Source organism: Bos indicus, chromosome 6, assembly GCF_029378745.1.
Source record: "Bos indicus isolate NIAB-ARS_2022 breed Sahiwal x Tharparkar chromosome 6, NIAB-ARS_B.indTharparkar_mat_pri_1.0, whole genome shotgun sequence".
Taxonomy (NCBI): domain Eukaryota; kingdom Metazoa; phylum Chordata; class Mammalia; order Artiodactyla; family Bovidae; genus Bos; species Bos indicus.
The window spans coordinates 23,240,979-23,262,611 of record NC_091765.1 but is presented as its reverse complement, the minus strand read 5'-3'; the positions used below and the strand labels follow the sequence as shown (position 1 = coordinate 23,262,611).

The 21,633-nt window shown below is 39.7% G+C and overlaps 1 protein-coding gene across 3 annotated transcripts in view; it reads right to left on the bottom strand.

The window, feature by feature from the left end:
• Positions 1-21,633, bottom strand: part of SLC39A8 (solute carrier family 39 member 8) — an 83,523-nt gene that overhangs the window by 39,115 nt on the left and 22,775 nt on the right. For 2 of the 3 annotated variants that reach the window (XM_019962383.2, XM_019962384.2), the window contains exons 3-6: positions 13,098-13,260; positions 6,204-6,373; positions 3,857-3,979; positions 3,211-3,378 (exon numbers count right to left, since the gene is read on the bottom strand). In XM_019962383.2, coding sequence (XP_019817942.2) covers positions 3,211-3,378; positions 3,857-3,979; positions 6,204-6,373; positions 13,098-13,260 — 624 coding nt within the window. Of the gene's footprint in view, positions 1-3,210; positions 3,379-3,856; positions 3,980-6,203; positions 6,374-13,097; positions 13,261-18,244; positions 18,551-21,633 lie in introns of those variants that run through there. The other variant, XM_019962385.2, reaches the window with a different exon arrangement.

The following is a 21,633-nucleotide window of genomic DNA, read 5'->3' as shown; positions in this document are numbered from 1 at the left end:
TGGGAAACTCAGTGCCATTCAGCTTCCAGCTCCCTTGTATGGGACCAATTTGGTTCTTATCAAAGCTTTTGGAACATTCTTTTCCCAAATATTTGCATGGCTGTTTCTTCTTTCTCATTATCCAATTCTCTGCTGACCTCTTAAGGGACTATTCGTGATCAAAGAAGCCTCCACGTGCCACCCCCACATCACCCACGATTTTCATCAAATCTATGAAAATTTGATGAAAACTATTTTATTTTTATCAAAATAGTTCATGCTTCCTGATATTTTCTTTTATTTATTTATGGCAGTGCTGGATTTTTGTTGCTGTGCTTGGGCTTTCTCTAGTTGCAGCAAGCAGCGGCTACTCTTGGTTGCTGTGCTCGGGCTTTTCACTGAGGTGGCGTCTCCTGTTGCAGAGCATTGGCTCTAAGTGTGTGAGCTTCAGTAGTTGAGGCTCGTGAGCTTTTAGAGCATGGGCTGGGTAGTTGTGGCTCAGGGGCTTAGTTGCTCCCCAGCATGTGGGATCTTCTCTACCAGGGATCAAATGTATGTCTCCTGCACTGGCAGGCAGATTCTTAACCACTGCACCACCAGAGAAGTCCTCCTGATATTTTCTTGTTTATTCTTTTCTATATTGTCTGTTTCTGCTGAATGTAAGTCACAAGAATTTGTCTGCTTCTAAATCCCCAGTGCCTAGGATAGTGAGCAGGTACTCAATCAGTATTTATTAGATAAGTGAATGAAAGCCTATATATTAGCACTAGCACCAGAAGTAGAGAAAGTATGGACTTTTGATTGGTATTTCTAAGTTATGTAAAACAGGATCATGTCTAGGACCACATCTGTCAGAACGCTTGTACTGACCGCAAACGTGTCTTCTGACTATTATGAGTTATAAATTAGGAGCCCTGGGACTTTAAAACTAAAGTAAAACTTTTGAACAGTTCAATTTTATTTGCCCTCAGAAAGCAGTGACCTTGGGCCAAATTACCTTGTTCCCCCTACAAAAATCAATATTTATTAAGAGTTAATGTTACCATCTTGATTCTAGTAGAGCAGTGACAAGATGAAGGTAATCCAGCAAGGCATATAAGAGTGCAAGCTTCAGCATCAGATGGCCTCAGTTCTGATAGAAGCTTCATCATTAGGAGCTTTGTGTCCTTGGGTTTATTTAACCTCTCTAAGCCACAGTCTCCTAATTATAAGAGTGCTTGTCTCCTGGGCTGTTATGAGGATCAAATAAGATCATTTATCTAATGTTCTAGGAGTAGTCCTTGAATATTTAATAAATGTTAGCTGAAATTATTATAGGAAATTATCTATTTGAACATTTACATATTCTTTGCAAAGTCTTGCCTGAAAGCATCATTCATTAAGTTGCATGAAATAATTTCCTCTCTTAGCTTAGTGTTCACACAAAACTGCCTCTTGAAATACACTTGAGATTTTCCTTAATCAGGTGGGAAGAAGTATAAGGCCAATCATGCTCTCTTTCCAGAAGGAAATTAAGGTCACCTGCACTAATAAAACCTCTTCCAAATATCTTTTTTCCTGCTTATTTTTCTCAGCTGACTTCCTTTTGATTTTATTTTTAATTGTCTTTTTTAATATTGTATTTAACTTTGTAGCTTATGGATCTGCCATTTATGAACTGAGAGACCCTGGAGAGGTTATTTAGCATCTAATGCTCTACTTTCTTAATTTGTCAAATGAAATGGACACCGATGACACTAGCATCCCAGTCTCCTTTTATAATAACCTCTCATCTGCTGCATCCATACTCCCTTGGGGTCATACAAAGGGCCCAATCCTCTAAGCACTGAGATGAGTCTAAAAGTGAACATTAATTCAAGATGGACCAAGGAGACACCTGCCAGAAATTGCGTATTTAGGACTGAAAGAGGCAGGTCAATTCCATCTAGTAGCTGAAATTATAAAACATAAATCTCGGGAGTTGCTAGTGGCTATGTTTCCAATTTATGAAGGAGCCGGTCCACCATGAAAGAGAAGAATGACTCTAAAGAGAGAGGAGAAGGAGGGAGTCCTAATGATTCTAATGGTTCCGGGGCTGTGGCTTGGCTGTCCCTTTAGACAGCCCACTATCTTCCCAATAAATTCTCCTTTTTGCACACATCATTTGGGTATGAGGTCCAAATAGTTCTAACACAGAGAAAATAAACTCTCCTTTTAGTTCTAATAGTTATAACATGCAGTCCTAACACATAGAAAAGAATTCTACTTTTAATAGTTATTAAGGAAAATGAATGAGATAAAGTAAGTTCCTGGTGTACTGTGTATGTGTGTGTCCTCGGTAAAGCATGACTCTTTGAGACCCTATGGACTGTAGCCTACCAAGATTCTGTCCATGTGATTTTCCAGCCAAGAATACTGGAAAGGGCTACCATTTCCTACTCCAGGGGATCTTCCCAACCCAGGGATTGAACCTACATCTCTTGTGTCTCCTGCACTGGCAGGAGAAATCTTTACTACTAGCTCCACCTGGCCTATTACTCGGCATATAATTCTTGCTCAAGAAATGAAACTTATTAACATTATTTAGAAAATTGAAATATAAATAATTAACAAACACAATTTAAATTTTTTTTTTAATTTTATGGCCACACCATGTGGCATGTGAGACCTGAGATCTCTGACCAGGGATTGAACCCGTGTCCCCTGCATTGGAAGGGCAGAGTCTTAACCACTGGACCACAAAGGAAGTCCCTAAACACAATTTTCTTAGCTTACAAGTCTCCTTTCAATTTCAAAATCACTCAAAAGTATTCTTTGGTTTGGGATCTTGAAAGAATTGCAAAATAAGAGAAATGCTCTGAATTAATTTTGCTACACATTATTGTGTAAATCTAAGTAGTTCTTACATAGTTAAACAGTCTTCAGTTCAGTTCAGTTCAGTCGCTCAGTCGTGTCCGACTCTTTGCGACACCATGAATCGCAGCACGCCAGGCCTCCCTGTCCATCACCAACTCCCGGAGTTCACAGAGAATAGTAAAGCCTCTGACCCAGAAACTCACAATTTCATGCTTAATTCATGTGTTTGTAGTAAATACATGGAGGGAAAGTGGGAAAAGTAACAGACTTGCATTCTACTTTTCCCACACCTACAGGAAAAAGCCTGACACATTTAAATGGGCAAAATACTAATGTAGCTGCATGCACCGCAGGCTTCACAAAGGGTAAGCGATGCGGTAAAGAGAATGACAATACCTGGAGAGATACCACACTGACATTATCAAAAGGGATGTGTCCATTAGGCTCTGTGACAGCTGGATTTGCATAACATGTCACACCATTGATGGCAGGTAATGCTTTAGGTTGATGAGTTTTTTCTTGAGGAGGACCAAAGTCATTATTTCCAAAGTGGGTGTGATCATTCTACAGGGAAAAACAAGAGAGGAAAATGTTACAAGAAGAAACAAAGATTGCTCATGCAGGCAAGAGAATTTAATGGTTTTTATCTATAAGAGAAAAATGTAGTATAATCTTTTTAGATTAAAAAAAATTCTCTCCCTTTAAATGTATCCTCATTTATTAGATTCTGTTGTGGGTTGTTTTTTTTTTCATGTTTTAGAGTACATATACCTTCTGATGTTAATGAATATGAGAGGAAACAAATTATGTGCATCTGTTATTGGACATTAAATTGTTAGTATTTACTCCAAATTCTACAATAAGAATCAACTGTTCCTCTTATACTTATCAATATATTGATTCTTTTCTTTCTGCTCATATTCACAAGTCTAATAACTGAACTGTTCACATAACTGTAAGAATAAAATTCCTGCCTTTACATGCCTATATAAAGTAACTTTAGAGGGTAAAACATCAAACATTTAAAATAAAGTCCATTTACCTGACCATACGTCTTCAATAACATCTTTAGTGTTCTTTCAAAAAAGAAAAGGATGTAAAATCCGCCAAACACAGCAACTGCCTTCTCAACATAGTTGTTAACTTTAGGATTGAATCCAAATGCCTAAGGCAGAAAAAAAGGCTTACGGTTAAGATCAAATAATTTAATTTAATTCAGTATATAATTTTCACCACAGTTCTAAGTCCATCCTTCACATCCAAGTAATACTGGAAAATTTACCTGCCAAAAATCTGAAATTTGAATAATCAAACTATAAGAGATGGCATCGAAGTCTTATAACCAGAGAAAGCTCTATTAAATAAAGCCCCCAGAGTAACTTATAGTTTCCTAGCTATAAAATCTTCAGCAATATTGGCCTAAAAAAGTAAACTTTTCATAGTAAAAAAGCAGTACTGATTCCTCTATTTATAAGATAACAGTAGATATAGGTCATAAAGACAAATGAGACATTGATTACCCACTTTTCCTAAAAGTAATATATTTTCCCCTCATATCCAGAGTCAAATTTTTAAAGCAAATATGGCAGCTCACTTGGATTACTGTTTTCACAAGAGATCTTCTTGAATGTAGAGGATCCTAGTAAGTCCTACAGAGATAAATTAAGAACTGAGCTCCAGAATAAAGAAGAAAAAATTTAAGATACCAGGCACACAGACACACACGCACACACAGACACACACACGCACACACAGACACACATACACACACACAATGATAATGAAATAATGCATCATTTAAAGAACATAGGGCAAGAGCAAGAGTTTGAAATTATAGAGCCAAGAAGTTCTAAGCAGATAAGAATTACAAACTTAGAAGACACCTGGGTTCTTGTTCTACATTTGTCTCTGCGGGGGAGACCTCATGTCTCATCTTCATTTCAGTAGCTTCTCTGGACCTATTTATACAGTGCAAAATGACATAAAATACCTGCTCCATATACCTAACACAGAGGGTATGAAACTAAAATAACAAAGGGGAAGTAATTTTGCCACAAAAGGAATAATTATGCAAATTGGGGTTATTATTAAACAGATAGATTCTTTAGTGTTTACATAATTCTCTGAGCACATCCATCCATAATTCCCTAATTAACACAGAAAGGCAAAAAAAATATCTTTAAGTGCTACTGAAGAAGTGTCTTATTTTCCTAGTAGACATTTTTATGTATTATTACATTTTCAATAAAAGAGAAAACTTCAAAATCATAAAGGTACAATCCTCAGTTCACATACAATATCAGTTTAATTTAATTTGACCCACAAATCAGATGAGTTAATATATATGTTATATTAAATATGGTCCATGTATAATATTACATGTAATGTTTTTATTCAGAAAGTCTGAACTATAATCCTGGCTTTGTTACTGAGTATAAGTGATTTAATCTCCTTGGATTTTAATTTTTGCAATTTTGGATTTTAATTTTTGCAATTGAGGGTTTGAAGTACATGTTCTCCTAGGTCCCTTCTAGATATAATACTATGACTTTAAGAAGTTACATCCCCACTTTCATACAGTTATAATTTCCTAAAACTTATGAGCTGAAGGTGGTACTACTTTCTCTCTGTTTGGAGCTCCGCCTTTGTATGTACACGGGCTGGAGTAATGTCATCCACGTGTGCATGGATTTCTCTAGGTCTCCTTTGTGGCTCCTTCCTATTAATGTCTTTCTCTCCTTCCCATCTCTTTGCCTCTAGTCATTCTCCTCCCTCTGCCTCTATTCCCTATATGACCACATTATACATTTGAAGTAAAACGTATATATCATGTGCTGATTAACTCTGGGCAATGGCATCGGTAACACATAACATTAAAGGAAAAAGTAAGCTGCTATTTATTTATCGGCCCTCAATTGATTTTTTTCCACAGTCAAAAAAAAAAGAAATGAAAAGGTTTGTCAGCCTTTTTCTAATATGTCCTCTGATCTTCCACAGCGGTTGTAAATATATGAAGGAATTTTGTTGTATATGTTTAGTAAATTAGATACTGTGTGCTCTCCAGAAATAAATAAATAATAAGTACAGAAAATCAAAATTGCTGAATGTGTGACAGAATGGAGTTGTTAAGGCCCTCCAAGGTGTCCCGGGGCTGTCTGAGCACGTCCTGGTGTCTAGCCACCCAGAAGATGAATTTTCTCCCTGACACTGACTTCCCCAGAGTTTGGGACAAGCTTTTCCATTTGCTGTGATTCAGCTTTTTCTTATCCAAAACACTATAAACCAGACCATAAAGTGCTGCAAGAATTATGGAGGCTTAAAATGTACAAAGTGGTGAAACATTTAAAAGCAACAATGATTCACAGAAATAAAAAGCCCAACCTCCTTACCTCTGGTATAAGTTGGAAAATTGCATTTGAAAATAGAGTCCCAATGGCCAGCCCCACAAAATAGGTCAGAATCTTAGGGAAATAAGATTTCTTTATCAATGGAGTCAAAACCAATCCGAGGAGAGATGCCAGATTAATAATTGTCACTGAGAGGAATCCATATCCCCAAACTGTGGGTGAGAGGGAAAGAGTGGAAATTAATTAGTGCAAAGGAGCAAACGACATCTTACTGTACATTAAGCCTGAAATGTGTTTCTTCTTTAAAGGCTTTTCAAGGAGAAGATATGGGGGGGTGAGTGCAAGATAGGGGTCGAGATGGGTGGGAGTGGTTAGCTTCAAGATGACCATAGTTGCTGACACTGAGCTGGTCATAATCACTCATTTGCAGGTGCCTGTGGACAGCACCTCCTCGGGAGAGGAGCAGCTCAGCCCCCCGCCTGGGCCTCCAGGGAGCCCCAGTGTAGTGAGCACTCAGGAAGGGAGCATATGGCAGCGGGGGAGAGTGCATACCTTGCACAACTCACCCTACTGGGCTCAAAGGTGAAAATATGCTACACACATAGATGGGGGTGCATTCTTCATATCTCCATCCCCAGGGCAAGGCACCCTAGTGATGTTTAATAAATATGACTTAGAATGAAATGATTAGATGGCATCCTAAGGTCTTTAGCCAATGATATGCATGACCTTTGGGCCTCAATATCTCCTCAGTTATCCTAGAGGAGATGGAAGACAAAATGGGAATGTGAGGAACAGCCTGTGCGAACTGTGCAGGTGCCAGGGTAGGACAAGCTGAGACACAAGTTAGCCCCTGGAACTGTCTGACACTAGCTTTGCCCATGGCCTCACTCACGGCATGCAAAGGACAGTGTGAAAAATTAGAAAGCTGCCTCTGAATTGTCACTTCTTTAAAATGTCCAGAAAGCATTTTTAAATGTTGGGGTTTTTTTTTGTTGACACTATCATTGGGGTACATGTTGGCGAGTGCTTGCCATGTACCATGCTAACTGACTGCTGCTAAGTCACTTCAGTCATGTCCAACTCTGTGCGACCCCATAGATGGCAGCCCACCAGGCTCCCCCATCCCTGGGATTCTCCAGGCAAGAACACTGGAGTGGGTTGCCATTTCCTTCTCCAATGCATGAAAGTGAAAAGTGAAAGTGAAGTCGCTCAGTCGTGTCCGGCTCTTAGCGATCCCATGGACTGCAGCCCACCAGGCTCCTCTGTCCGTGGGATTTTCCAGGCAAGAGTACTGGAGTGGGGTACCATCGCCTTCTCTGTGCTAACTGACTAACCTGTATTAAATCATTTTATCCTCGCAAATCCCTGTGAGGCTAGTACTATTACCTCCTTAATGCAGTTGAAAAAACCAAGGCACGTGGAGTTCATTTGAATTTATTTAAGTTGCCCAAGTCATGCGAATAGAATAAGAGATTTAAACCCAGTCCAGTCCCAGGACCCACATTCCTTAGCAATATGCTTTATTACTCCTTAGAGGTGATCTAATTTTTAAAAAGCCCGAGACTCAACAAAACAGTGAACATTTTATATTGTGCTTCCTGCATACAGGATTGCTGACCATTACTCTAATGACTCTAACTACAAATAAACAGTCCTAGCAAATGGAGCCTAGAATGTAGACCAAACGGTGGTTTCTGCCAACAAGGTGTTTGAACCATTGGCTTGGGGAGGCTAGCAGGAACACATATACACAAAGCAAAACAAGGTAGCTTGGGCTGAGCACCATATGAAGAGGACAGATAATAAATGTTACAATGTTACCACAAAGATCATCACAGCACCCACCATGCCTTTATCTTCCACAGATACTTTCCTATCAGTCCCAGACTCCTGACCATCCCTAGAGTTATCTCACCAGACTCTGAAGATCCACCTTGTTCCCATTTGTTACCTTATCGCCTAATGCAATACTACCCACACCCCTCAGCACTTCCACTTAGAGAAAGTTCTCAACCCCACCTCTTCCTCCAGAGTATAATCTGTGTGGGTAGCCCTTAGCACAAACATCCTTCTATCCATCACTCGCCTACATGTGTTCATTCTTTCAATAAATATTTATAATCTAATCAGGTAGATAAGATATATACACTTCGAAACTAAAATCAAAAAACCAAAGTGCAAAGAATTTTTTGAGTATCAAACAGAGGCAAAGCCACTACAGGTATTAAGCTCATCAGTTTCCCCCTGAGATATCCTATTCCACTACCCTGGTCCACTGTCTCTATAAACAGCAGAAGCATCAGGATCAATTCCAATTTCTCACTCCCCACAGTCAATTCCAAACACAATTAGCAACCAAACTCCATCAATTCTGCTTGAGATATTTCACTCATTTCTCCATCCCATCGCCTGTGCCTTGAGTTCAGGCTCTTGTCATCTCCCAGTCTTCATCGGCTGCCTTATGACAGCCTTCTGTCTGGTCTTCCTCTCCCTACTTGACACAGCCACCAAACTCATTATCTGAAAACAGGATTCTGATCACCTTGTGTTCCTATTTGCAACTGCCCTTCATATAAACTGCCACACAACCTTGACAGTACTGTTTATTTACCCCCTTATCAACATGGCTTTCATGGAGACACAATGTTTTCCATATACAGAATATCTTTGCACTGTGATTCTTTACCTAGAAACACCTTTCTGTCCTCATTGCCTGACAAACTCACACACGGCTCTCCACACCAATGATAAGACCTCCTCTCCTCCATGAAGCCTTTCTGGCTCCTCTGGGAGGAGATCTCTTCCTCATCAAGTTCCCCACAGCTCTTTGAAGATATCTGGGGCATTTGCCATTTCTTGCGTGCCACTATCATTTTATCACTTATATATTTGTCTGCTTCCTAGGTGGCACTAGTGGTAAAGAACCCACCTGCCAATGCCGGAGACACAGGATCAATCCCTGGGTCAGGAAGATCCCCTGCAGGAGGGCATGGCAACCCATTCCAGTATCCTTGCCTGGAGAATCCCATGGACAGAGGAGTGTGGAGGGCTACAGCCCATGGGGTCACAACGAGTCGGACCTGACTGAAGCGACTTAGCACACATGTATGCATATTTGTCTACCAATTATAAGATTTTCAAGGACAGGGGCTATGTTTTATTCATCCTCAGAGCCCAGAATGTTGCCCAGCAAATAGCACACATACCTTGATGAATTAATGAATGCCATATTTTCAAGGCACAGCCTAGAACTCTGTCAAAAAAATACCAGTTCATTTGCTAGTCCAATGTTTCTAACCTTCCTTACTATCACTGTGCACATTTATTGGAACCACCTGGGGAATGGTGGGAGTGTGTACCATTACACTCCAGGCTCACAGCATAGCTTTCCCTTCATGTTGTTAGGGCATTACTCAAGGGGAAAAAAGATCCATTCATCCACTCAACTTGAGCACCAAAGAACGAATTAATATCAAAATATTCCTTGAACCTCTCCATCTACACATGGGACTCCCTTTAATGATCTGTTTCAGAGAAAATCCTTTCTCTCTGCTTCTCAGTGAGCTCTGAAGGATTATTAACACATTTTCAAGGAATATTAGTAACAACAGCTAACATGTACTGAATGCCCATGATGTGATAAGACTATTCTAAGAACATCATCTTTTCAAACTCATTTAATTCTTTTATTTCACAGTTTTTAAAAGGATAAATTAAACCATTTAACCCATTCCCTAATGTCTTAAATAAATGCAGTTGTTGTTTTTTTTAATTTAGTAAGTAGACATGATATAAATTTTAGTTCATCTGGCTCACTGTTATACAACAAAACAGGAGTCAGGAGCCCTGGGCTCTCATCCCACTTTAGGTATTGTACCTGAAGGAAGCCATTTAACCCCACTGGAGCACAGACTTATGTCATCGGTTGTATTACAGAGTTGGACAATGTGATTTTCAGGGATACTATTAAGGGTAAGATACTATTATTCTTATCTGTTATTTGAATTGAAACGCATTCTGTAACTAAAAAAAAAAAAAGTGAGGCAACTTTAGAACCATTAACTTACTGCTAAAATATAATTAATCTCCTAGAAAATTTGATTTACCATCAGTTTATTGCACTCATCAATATGAGTTTGTAAAGCACATGAAAGGCAACTGCAAAATCACAAAATATGAAGTCTCAGATTATGTGAAACTCTTATCTGCTCACTGAAATATCAGAGTAAATGTACTCATAAAATCCTGGTATCATGACTCTTTCAGTTCAGTTCAGTTCAGTCACTCAGTCGTGTCCAACTCTCTGAGAACCCATGGACTGCAGCACATCAGGCCTCCCTGTCCATCACCAACTCCCGGAGTTCACTCAAACTCATGTCCATAGAGTCAGTGATGCCATCCAACCATCTCACCCTCTGCCGTCCCCTTCTCCTCCCACCTTCAATCTTTCCCAGCATCAGGGTCTTTACAAATGAGTCATGACTCTTTGGCTTGCTTTTATTTTGGTTTTTCATTCCCTTGAATGAGCTCAAAATTGTCTCTGTATTAAGTAAACTGTTATATAAAGAATCCAGGGCATTTCATTATTTAAAAAATCATTTCTGTGTTAGAAAAGAATAGTCTTACATGGGGGCCAAGGAATGGAGTCAACCTCTGAGCACGTGTGTAAGAAGAGTGAAGGCACATTCTTCCTATTTTCTGCCAGGCACTGTTCTAGGTACTTGCATATGTTAACTCATTTACTATTTCCAACAATTCTACAAGGAAAGTACTATTACTATCTCCATTTTACAAATGAAGCACAGAGACAGGCTGTATAATCTTGAGCAAATGATTTTGAACTGTGTCTCAGTTTCTTAGGCTGTAGAATGGGAATAACTGTTCCTTCATCATTTAGTTGTCCAAAGATGAATTGAGTTAACATATAAAAGAATTTGGAAAAGTGGCTGTTACAGTAAGCACTACATAAAAGTTGGCTATGATCATTATTTTTGCCTTCATTGTTATCCCTGTTACTCATATATACACAAAGGAATCCAAAAGTTGGTAAAAAAAAAAAAGGCACTTGCTTTGTTGAGGCTTCCCTTTTCTTCTCCATTTTTACTCTATGTTCTCTATCTCTTTATGTTCTCTATCTATATCAGCATTAGATGTGCTCACTCAGACCAGTGGCTCCAAAGACCACTAGGATGACAAATCTCCAGCCTCAACCTAGTCTCTGGATGTGTGTATCCACTGTCTACTGGACATTGCCCCTTGTGGGTCTACATCAACAGCTTACACCAGTCACATCAAAAATACACTCACCACTCGCTTCCTCCACAACAAAGTGCTCCTCCCCAGTCTTGTCCACCCCAGGATACAGGTGCAACCATTTATACAGTTTCTCTGGCTCAAATTTCATTCATCTTTCCCTCTCACACATCCAGTGCAGAGGGCAAACCACATTAGCACGGGCAAACCACATTAGCACCATCTCCAAAGTCCACCCTGAGTGCCCACATGCTTTGACGATCAGTCATCCGACCCTGTGACCTCATGGATTGGGATGTTTTCCTGGTGAGAATACTGGAGTGGGCTGACACTTCCTCCTCCAGGGGAGCTTGACAACCTAGGGATCGAACCCACGTCTCCTGGGTCCCTGCGTTGCAGGCCAGTTCTTTACCGCCGAGCCATCGAGTCATTGGGGAAGCCTCACAGAAATCCATCCTGAATCTGACCGTATCTCCTCACTTCTCCTCTCCCACCTTAGATCAAGCCCTCATCAGGCTAAGCCCCCTACCCCTGATCCATTTCCTTTCTTCTACTCTTGCCCCATAACAACTTACTCTTCAAACTGCAAGTAGAATAATCTTTTACAAATCCAAATAAAATCATATCACCCTCTTGTTTAGAACCCTACAGTGTCTTCATACCACATTCAGAACAAAATTCAGTTTACCACACCCTACAGGCCCTCCCTATCTGGCCCCTGGCTACCATCTCCTTCTACTCTGCTTCCTGCTCACTGTGCCCAGACATGCATGCTTTCTCACTGATGCATAAGCACATGCCAAGATCATCCCCAAGCTTATGCTGGTATTCCCTGGACCAAGAATTCTGTCCCCCAGAGAAGATCTAGCCATGGCCCTCTCCCTCCCCTCAGTAATCCTTAATAAACAGAAAATAAAGGAACAAAACAAAAGAGAATTAAAATACTCACGTGGGGCAGGTAACAATCGGAGAATACCATGAAATTGTAAAGTTAGCAAACAGCACCTCAACAGTTGGTTTATCTCACTCATGAAAGAATTCTTCCACACATTTAAGTATGTGAACTATATATTAAGAATATACTCACTTATATTTTAAATTTTCTTTACAATTGTTTTTTAATGCAATAATCTATGGCAACACTACTATAGGCACTTAAAATAGTCAGTGGCATTTTCTTTCATTTTTGAAAATCAAAGCAGTAATAACTCAGTACCTTAAGATTTAATTTAGAATCATACTAGCTCCCTTTTCCCTTTACTGACAGTGACAGATAAATTGACAGGTTTTAAAATAATATGATAAGCACAAGGTAATGGAAAAGGATCAGTTATGACCCAAATAGTGAATGCAAAAAGTGTAATGTGCCATCCAATGTACACAGCATAAAACATATATTGTTTAAAACTAGACCAAAATTTATAAAATTTTCAATTGGTACCAAGTAAAACTTTGACTCCATAAATAGAAGAGCATAACTTTTGAGGCATAAATGAGTTCTAGTCATACTTACTCTGAAAGATTTCCAGAATGTAAGTTGGTTTTTGTTTTGTTTTGTTTTGTTTTAACCAAGGGATTCTGTGCAGATTGATTCAGAGCAATAAAGCAGAAGTATCTTGATTTCATTTCAGACTAGCCCCCAGATTTTTCCAACAAATGAGAAAAAAACTTCCAACATACCCTCTGAAAGACTGGGTTTTGTTTTGTGTTTGAGCCTTTCCTTGCAAGGGTGAAAGTTCAGTTGCTGTAAGACTGCTGGACAGATGACAGAGAAGTTTGAGCTGGTGATCTGTGTAACATTTGAAAAGCCATGAAGGGAAAAGATCTCTGCAGCTGATAAACACTGAAACAGAAGAAACAAAGTAAACATATATGTGTCAACACAGCAAAAGTCTGCAGCAAAGATACCATAAAGAGATACAAAGTATTTTCTCTAGACACTCAACATTACTGTTTATACACAGTTCAGTTCAGTTCAGTCCCTCAGTCGCCTCCGACTCTTTGCAACCCCACGAATCGCAGCATGCCAGGCCTCCCTGTCCATCACCAACTCCCGGAGTTCACTCAGATTCACGTCCATTGAGTCAGTGATGCCATCCAGCCATCTCATTCTCTGTCGTCCCCTTCTCCTCCTGCCCCCAATCCCTCCCAGCCTCAGAGTCTTTTCCAATGAGTCAACTCTTCACATGAGGTGGCCAAAGTACTGGAGTTTCAGCTTTAGCATCATTCCTTCCAAAGAAATCCCAGGGCTCATCTCCTTCAGAATGGACTGGTTGGATCTCCTTGCAGTCCAAGGGACTCTCAAGAGTCTTCTCCAGCACCACAGTTCAAAACAAGCCTACTGTAAAAATGTATAGACCTCTATAATTGTGAAGCAAATCACACCTCTTTAATGCTAGAAACTAGAAAAATGGCCAAAAATTTTTTTCTTGATCAACAGCCTATCTATAGCAGCCAAAATGTAAGTTTGGGGATTTCCAGGATTCTAAAAATATTAGCAGTGAACCAATTCACACAAAGAGGTCTAAAACAACTTTATATCCTCAGTCTTCCATCTCTGTTTTTCTTTGGTTCAAATAGGTATTTCATGGAGGCTACTGAAGTGGCTCAGAATAGCATTTCTTATAGACAAACACACCTGGTTCCCTTATAATTTCATGATTAAGAAATTCATCCATCCTAGACTAAAATAATAAGAATCTTAATATGTAAAAGTTGTTTGAAAACAGGTCTTTAGAACAAGTCATTGTTTGCTAAAATATCTATTATTCTCAGTGATGGTGGGTAGCTTTTCTGTATCATAGAAAGTTTTGAAAATGGTGCGAGGCTGTTTAGAAATTCATTTAACTATTAATAAGGAATAGAGCCTGCATTAGAAAAAAATTCTCTTCAGAAATAACTTTTTTAAAGTGTCAGTTTACTCAGGTATATTTTAACTGTAAACTTTCTTCTATATACTCGGATTATTAAGATGAATATAAAAGAAATTAAATGTGTTTAATTAAATTAAATTAGCAGAAATTATTACTGCTAATAAATGTTGTAAGAATTACAGAGCATTAAAAATACCCAGTCACTCAAATAAAAAAATTATATCTCTAATAAGTGCAAAGAACATTTCTTCACATACTTCAGCCAATATTTAAGCCCCACTAAGACTTCAGCTTTGCTCTCTGGACTGGATTGTGTCCTCCCCAAATATATATGTGGAAGCCCTTTGTTGTTGTTTAGTCCCTCAGTTGTGTCCGACTCTTTGCAGCCCTATGGACTGCAACCCACCAGGCTCCTCTGTCCATGGGATTTTCCAGGCAAGAGTACTGGAGTGGGGTGCCATTTCCTACTCCAGAGGATCTTCCCAACCCAAGGATCGAACCAGTCTCTCAGGGTCTCCTGCACTGCAGGTGAATTCATTACCACTGAGCCACTGGGGAAGCCCTACTGAAGTCCTAACCCTCTACAAAATGTATGAAGTTGCCAAAGGCTAAGACTTCAATTGCCTTAAAGAAAATGCACATTCAGACAACTGTTAATGTTGAAAAATGTACCTAAAGTTATTCTTTATTCAAGCCAAACTCTCCTTTGGGTTTATGACAGTGAGAACTGTGTGCCATCCCTAGAAGAGGTGACAATACACTCGATGCTCTGGTAACAGTCTTTCCTAAGGTCAAGAATAGGGGATAATGAACTAATGGAGGGAAAAAATAGCTTGATGGCCAACCGGGGGAGAGAAAGTGGGTATAGTGTACTCATTACCATGAGGACACCTAGCAGTATAATTGCAAGGCTCAAACATTACAGAGTCCAGGGAACTCCCTGGCAGTCCTGTGGTTAGGATTCCACACTTGCAATTGCCTAGGGCCTGGTTTCAATCCCTCTTTAGGGAACTAAGTTTTGGCAAGCTACAAGGCCCGGCCAAAAGCAAAAAAAAACTACAGAGTCCATGTGGCTCAATTGCCTCATTGCATGATTCCAGAAATAAATAGGTCTAGAAGTAGAAACACAAAGCTGCACTGTTTCCCTGCAAGGAAATGCCTCCAAAATAGGAGGAAAAGGGGAAGCTGTGCATAGATAATGTGCAAAGTCTTCTCAGAATTCACAATCTAAGACTTCCTAAAACTTGATGACTGCTAAACAGTTCCTTTTAGATTCTAATGTGACGCATTCATGGGTCAGGAAATCCACTTACAACATCAGAGTCAGCATTTTGTAAGTAAGTAAAAAACAATATCGTAGAAACTGTAGAGCATATCACATAAAACAAGAATAAGTATTGCTTAGTCAAACTTTTGCTTCGGTTACACTTTATACATACCAGACACATGGATACTGAACTGCAATATAAAGTTCATTTCTTACTATAAATGGCAGTAAAGAGTTTTAAAGTCACTATCCTTATGGATGCCAGACTGTCCATTATAAATCATTAAAGACACTAAAAAAATGCAGTCAAGAATATAAATCAATATTGTAAGATAGCTGAGAGTCTTGATGATCTGTGCTGAAAGAACAAAAAGGTAGTGAAACAACAAAACTCAAGATTTGCTTTATGATTTTAGAATGAGGATTACTAACAGTGTGACAAAACTGAATCAATGGCAGGCCTGCTTCATTTAAAGTGGCTATCTATTTCAGAAAACAAACAGTGACTGCCAGAAAAGGGGATGAAGTAGGTGTAGGGGATTAAGAGATACAAACCTCCAGTTATAAAATAAATAAGCCATAGGGTTGTAATATACAGCATAAGGAACATGGTCAATAATATTGTCATAATTTTATGTGGGGATAGATGGTTACTACTTATCACTTCATAATGCCTGCAAATTTATAATCACCAAAACTAACATAATCTAATATAATCTAACATAATCTAACCACCTAAAACTAGCATAATATTGTATGTCAACTATATTTTCATTTTAAAAAATAAAAATAAAGGAGTTATGAGTGAAAATTAATTGATTTAGTTTAATTAAATATTAGGTTGGTGCAAAAAGTAATTGCAGTTTTTGCACTGTTGAAATTTGACGTTTGATACTGGATACATTCTTAAATAAATGTGGTTATGTTACATACCATTTTAATGCACATTTCTGAGTTAATGTTTTTTTTGCCAATGACATGGCTTGCTGTTTATTTTGTATTTATTTTAGACTATGGAAATAATGTTAGACAAAAAACAAATTCAAGTCATTTTGTTATTCGAGTTCAAAAATGAGTAATAAAGCAGCAGAGACAACTCGCAACATTACCAAAGCATTTGGCCCAGGAACTGCTAATGAACAGACAGTGCAGTGGTGGTTCAAGAAGTTTTGCAAACGAGATGAGAGCCTGGAAGATGAGGAGCACAGCAGCCGGCCATCAGAAGTTGACAACCACCAACTGAAAGCAATCATTAAAGCTGATCCTCTTACAACTATACAAGAAGCTGCCAAAAAACTCAGTGTTGACCATTCTATAGTCGTTTGACATTTGAAGCTAACTGGAAAGGTGAAAAAGCTCGATAAGTGGATGCCTCGTGAGCTGTCTGAAAATCAAAAAAATCATCATTTTGAAGTGTCATCTTCTCATATTCTATGCAACAACAGCGAACCATTTCTCGATCAGACTCCGACATGCAATGAAAAGTGGATTGTGTCTGATAACCAGTGACAACCAGCTTATGGTTGGATGAAGAAGCACTTCCCAAAGCCAAACTTGCACCAAAAGAAGGTCATGGTCACTGTTTGGTGGTCTGCTACTCTTCTGACCCACTACAGCTTTCTGAATCCTGGTGAAACCATTACATCTGAGAAGTATGCTCAGCAAATAAATGAGATGCACCAAAAACTGCAACACATGCAGCCAGCATTGATTAACAGAAAGGGCCCGATTCTTCTCCAAGACAACATCTGACCGTACATTGTACAACCAATGCTTCAAAAGTTGAACGAATTGGGCTACGAAGTTTTGCCTCATCTGCCATATTCACCTGACCTCTGGCCAACCGACTACCACTTCTTCCAGGATCTCTACAACTTTTTGCAGAGAAGACGCTTCCACAAACAGCAGGAGGCAGAATATGTTTTCCAAGAGTTGGTCAAATCCCAGAGCATGGATTTTTATGCTACAGGAATAAACAAACTTATTCCTCGTTGGCAAAAAATGTGTTGGTTGAATGATTCTTATTTTGATTAATAAAGATTTGTTTGAGCCTAGTTATAGTGATTTAAAATTCACAGTCCAAAACCGCAATTACGTTTGCACCAACCTAATAGCTACCAGCAAGTGGAATGCAAACAGCTATATACTGCACCTTATTCGGTTTTAAATAACACTAATTTTTATTGTGCTTTGAAATAACAAAGTTGAACCTGACACAAAGAAAGCAGTTGTCTAAGAAAGGGCAGTGCTTTCCAGAGCAGAGATAAACAGGATGAGCGCCCAGGGCCTGGACAGAACAGAGTGACAACAGAACCGGCAGAACCATTGAGGAAGTTCAAACGTCCTCTCAAACACACCCCTCCTCCTCCAAAATAAACAATGAATGAACTATAAAACTGGTGTGACCAACAGGGGCTCCTCAGAAAACAGCTCAGGGTGATTAACCTGAAGAGTATCTGCTTCCGTGTGCTTTCACGGGCTCCTTCACATTTCCGTACTGGCTGTTCTTTCCACCTATTTGCTCTTACAACACTGCTATTCTCAAGACTGCCACTCTGAGGTCTGCTGTGGCCCTTTGAGCTTTGTGCAAAAAAAGCTGCAGACTGCAACCAGCAGCCGTGCTAAGGCACAGTGGGCTGGGGACTTTTTCCTAAAGGCATTTTCTACATGTTGAGTTAAACTCTTACCTGCATTAAGACGATTTCAAAGGGGTCTTATACACACAAAGTACCAAATAAGTGGTAGAGGTCAGGGGATTTAGCTGCATCTTCTTAATGAGACCCCAAATTATATTCAAAATCATTTTAGCAGATAGTCCCATACATTTCTTCTTCTGCTTCCTCCACTCCACCTTCCACCAGTGCTGACTAGTGAGAAGTTGTTTCTCTTCCAGACATATCTTTGTAGGGATTCTGGGTTCTGGTCCAAAGAGAGGACAAGGGAAGGTTGAATGATTAGGGCAAGTTCCTCCCTCAACATTTCATACAGTGGAAATCTGCGTATACTAAGTGCCAAGGAATTAGGCAAGACTTAAGATTACACAGCTCAGATAAATAAACAGATTCCTCCTTGACTAAACTTCAGTCAGGTTCTAAGTCCTCTGGACTTCCCTGTAGCTCAAACGGTAAGGAATCTGCCTGCGAGGCAGGAGACCAGCTTTGGGAAGTTCCTCTGGAGAAGGGAATGGCAATCTACTCCAGTATTCTTGCCTAGAGAATTCCATGGACAGAGAAGCTTGGCAGGCTACAGTCCATAGGTTGGAAAAGAGTCGGACTCCACTGAGTGACTCACACGATCCATCCAGTCTAAGTCCTCTAGGCTGCAGCTTTGCATCTGTCCTTGTATGGCTGGTGCTACCCAGTTTTAGCAAGTATGCTGCTAAATATGTTTACAGAGAATCCCCTGTCCTTACCATGTGACATTATCCAAATATCCTCAATATCTGGTGAAATTCCTCCTTCCTCACCCTGATATCTGATTAACCTGGCTTCAGCAGAAATCCTGTTGGGTCTGTTTAGTCAAAATCCCTCTCTGCCTCTGATGTTTCCTCTCAGAAGTTTCCCATCCACTGATCCCCATGCTGCTCCTTGGCTATAAATCCCCACTCATCTATGATGTATTCAGAACTGAGAAGAATACTGTTCTATACTGAGGTACTTTTTGCCTATTGCAATAGTTCTTGAATAAAATGTTTTTATTACCTTACTATCAGACTTTTTTTTTTTAACAATACCAAACTATGTATAATAACTGTACTACACATCACAGAAATTCTTTCCTTCACTCAACATTTACTGCTTCATAAATTCAGGGTATTACAGTGATGGGAAAAGCTGAAGGTGGAGGGATGCTGGAGGGTGACAAGAAAAAAATGGTACAAAGAAAAATAAGTCATCATACTTTCCATCAGGAAATTTAAATAATTTCAGCAGCAATAAATCAGATACACCAGTACCTCTAAAACCAGAGAGAAAATGATTAATGATAAAGAACTATTAGAGTTCACACAAAGCAGAAATAATATGCAGAGGAAATAGTCAAAAACAACTCTGAGGTCAGAACTCCAAAAAAGTAGAAATAGAATGTTGTGACTTGTGGGATTAGAGAACCTAGGAAAAGAAAAGAATCAGAAGGGCGGTGCCAAGTTTCATTTTAGACATTTAAAGTTGCAATGCCTGTTTGTGGGACACCAGAAGGAAATGATGAATGAGTTTTCTCTGGGAAAGGTAGAGGCCAGAGATCAAGATGTGACTGTCTTCTGTAAAGAGGTAACAGCTAAATGGGACTAGAGGAGATCATCACAGAGAGAGTACAGAAAGGAGAGAAAAACTTTGAGAATACATATATGATTTGTGCAAAAGCAGGAAAGGAAGTCCGTGAATAAGACAGAGCAGTTCAGTTCAGTTCAGTCAGTCGTGTCCAACTCTTTGCAACCCCACGGACTGCAGCACACCAGGCCTCCCTGTCCATCGCCAACTCCCGGAGTTTACTCAAACTCATGTCCACTGAGTAGGTGATGCCATCCAACCATCTCATCCTCTGTAGTCCCCTTCTCCTCCTGCCCCCAATCCCTCCCAGCATCAGGGTCTTTTCAAATGAGTCAGTTCTTCACATCAGGTGGCCAAAGTATTGGAGTTTCAGCTTCAGCATCAGTCCTTCTAATGATTATTCAGGACTGATTTCTTTACGATGGACTGGTTGGATCTCCTTGCAGTCTAAGGGACTCTCAAGAGTCTTCTCCAACACCACAGTTCAAAAGCATCACTTCTTCGGTGCTCAGCCTTCTTTATAGTCCAATTCTCACATCCATACATGACTACTGGAAAAACCATAGCTTTGACTAGCTAGACCTTTGTTGGCAAAGTAATGTCTCTGCTTTTTAATATGCTGTCTAGGTTGGTCATAACTTTTCTTCCAAGGAGCAAGAGTCTTTTAATTTCATGGCTGCAGTCACCATTTACAGTGATTTTGGAGCCCAAAAAAGTAAAGCCTGTTACTGTTTTTCCACTGTTTCCACAGTGGAAACAGTGGAAGTGGAAGACAGAGCAAGATAAGCCCAAAACACAAGAAATAATTAAGGCCAGTTAATTGCTTTTGCCTGTCTGAGATCCCTTCTCCATTATCCAGGAACAGCTCACCTGCCTGGGATGGGAGCCTCCTTCCACGTGATGTAGCTGTGACTGACCAGGGAACATAGGACCCAGACTTGTCCACTCTCTGGTGGAGCCACTGCAGAAATTTCCTTCCACTAGGATTGCTATGGTGGCAAAGTGGCCAAAGGGACCCACAGACTGCTATGGGTCCCTTTGGCCACTTTCCCATCACATGAATGAAGGTGAACTAATAAGCAGAGAAAGGCAGGTATCCAATACAAGCACTAGTCTCCTGGATACATCTGCTCCTAAAGCTGGTTCTGCCCCCCCTTGACTCCTTGGTTACCTAAGTCAATGAATTTCTTTTTTGACTTAAGCTAATTTCACTTAAGTTTCTTTTACTTACAAATGAAAGACTCCTAATTGATACTCAAAGTAATCATTTAAAAGACACTTTGGGGACTTCCCTGGTGGTCCAGCTGTTAAGACTCTGAACTTCCACTGCAGGGGGCATGGGTTTGATCCCTGGTTGGGGAACTAAGATCCCATGTACTTAAGGATGTGGCCAAAAAAAGAGATAAAAATCAATGCAAAAAAAAAAAAAAAAAAATCCATGATGAACAAAAAAAAATCAAAAACAAAAGATACTTTTAAAGCTAGCAAAGGAAAGCTCCTGGTACATCAGAACCTGACTGAAAGCAAAAAAAAAAACAAAAAACAAAAAAAGCTTCTCCATCCTTCTTCCTTTTCCCAACACATGGGTTCTCTTATCTACGTGGCTGTTGAGTCAAATGGCATCCACTAAATAATACAAAGCAATAGGACCATCTGACCCTGCATACCTTAAGCCTAGGCTTTCACACTACACCAAAAATGAAACATCATCCCATTCAGGAGTCACCCCAGAGGTGGTTTCAGATTCTGTTTTGCACAGACTGTGATTCTGTGGAAGCTGAGCAGCTCACATTCTGAACAAGGACCCT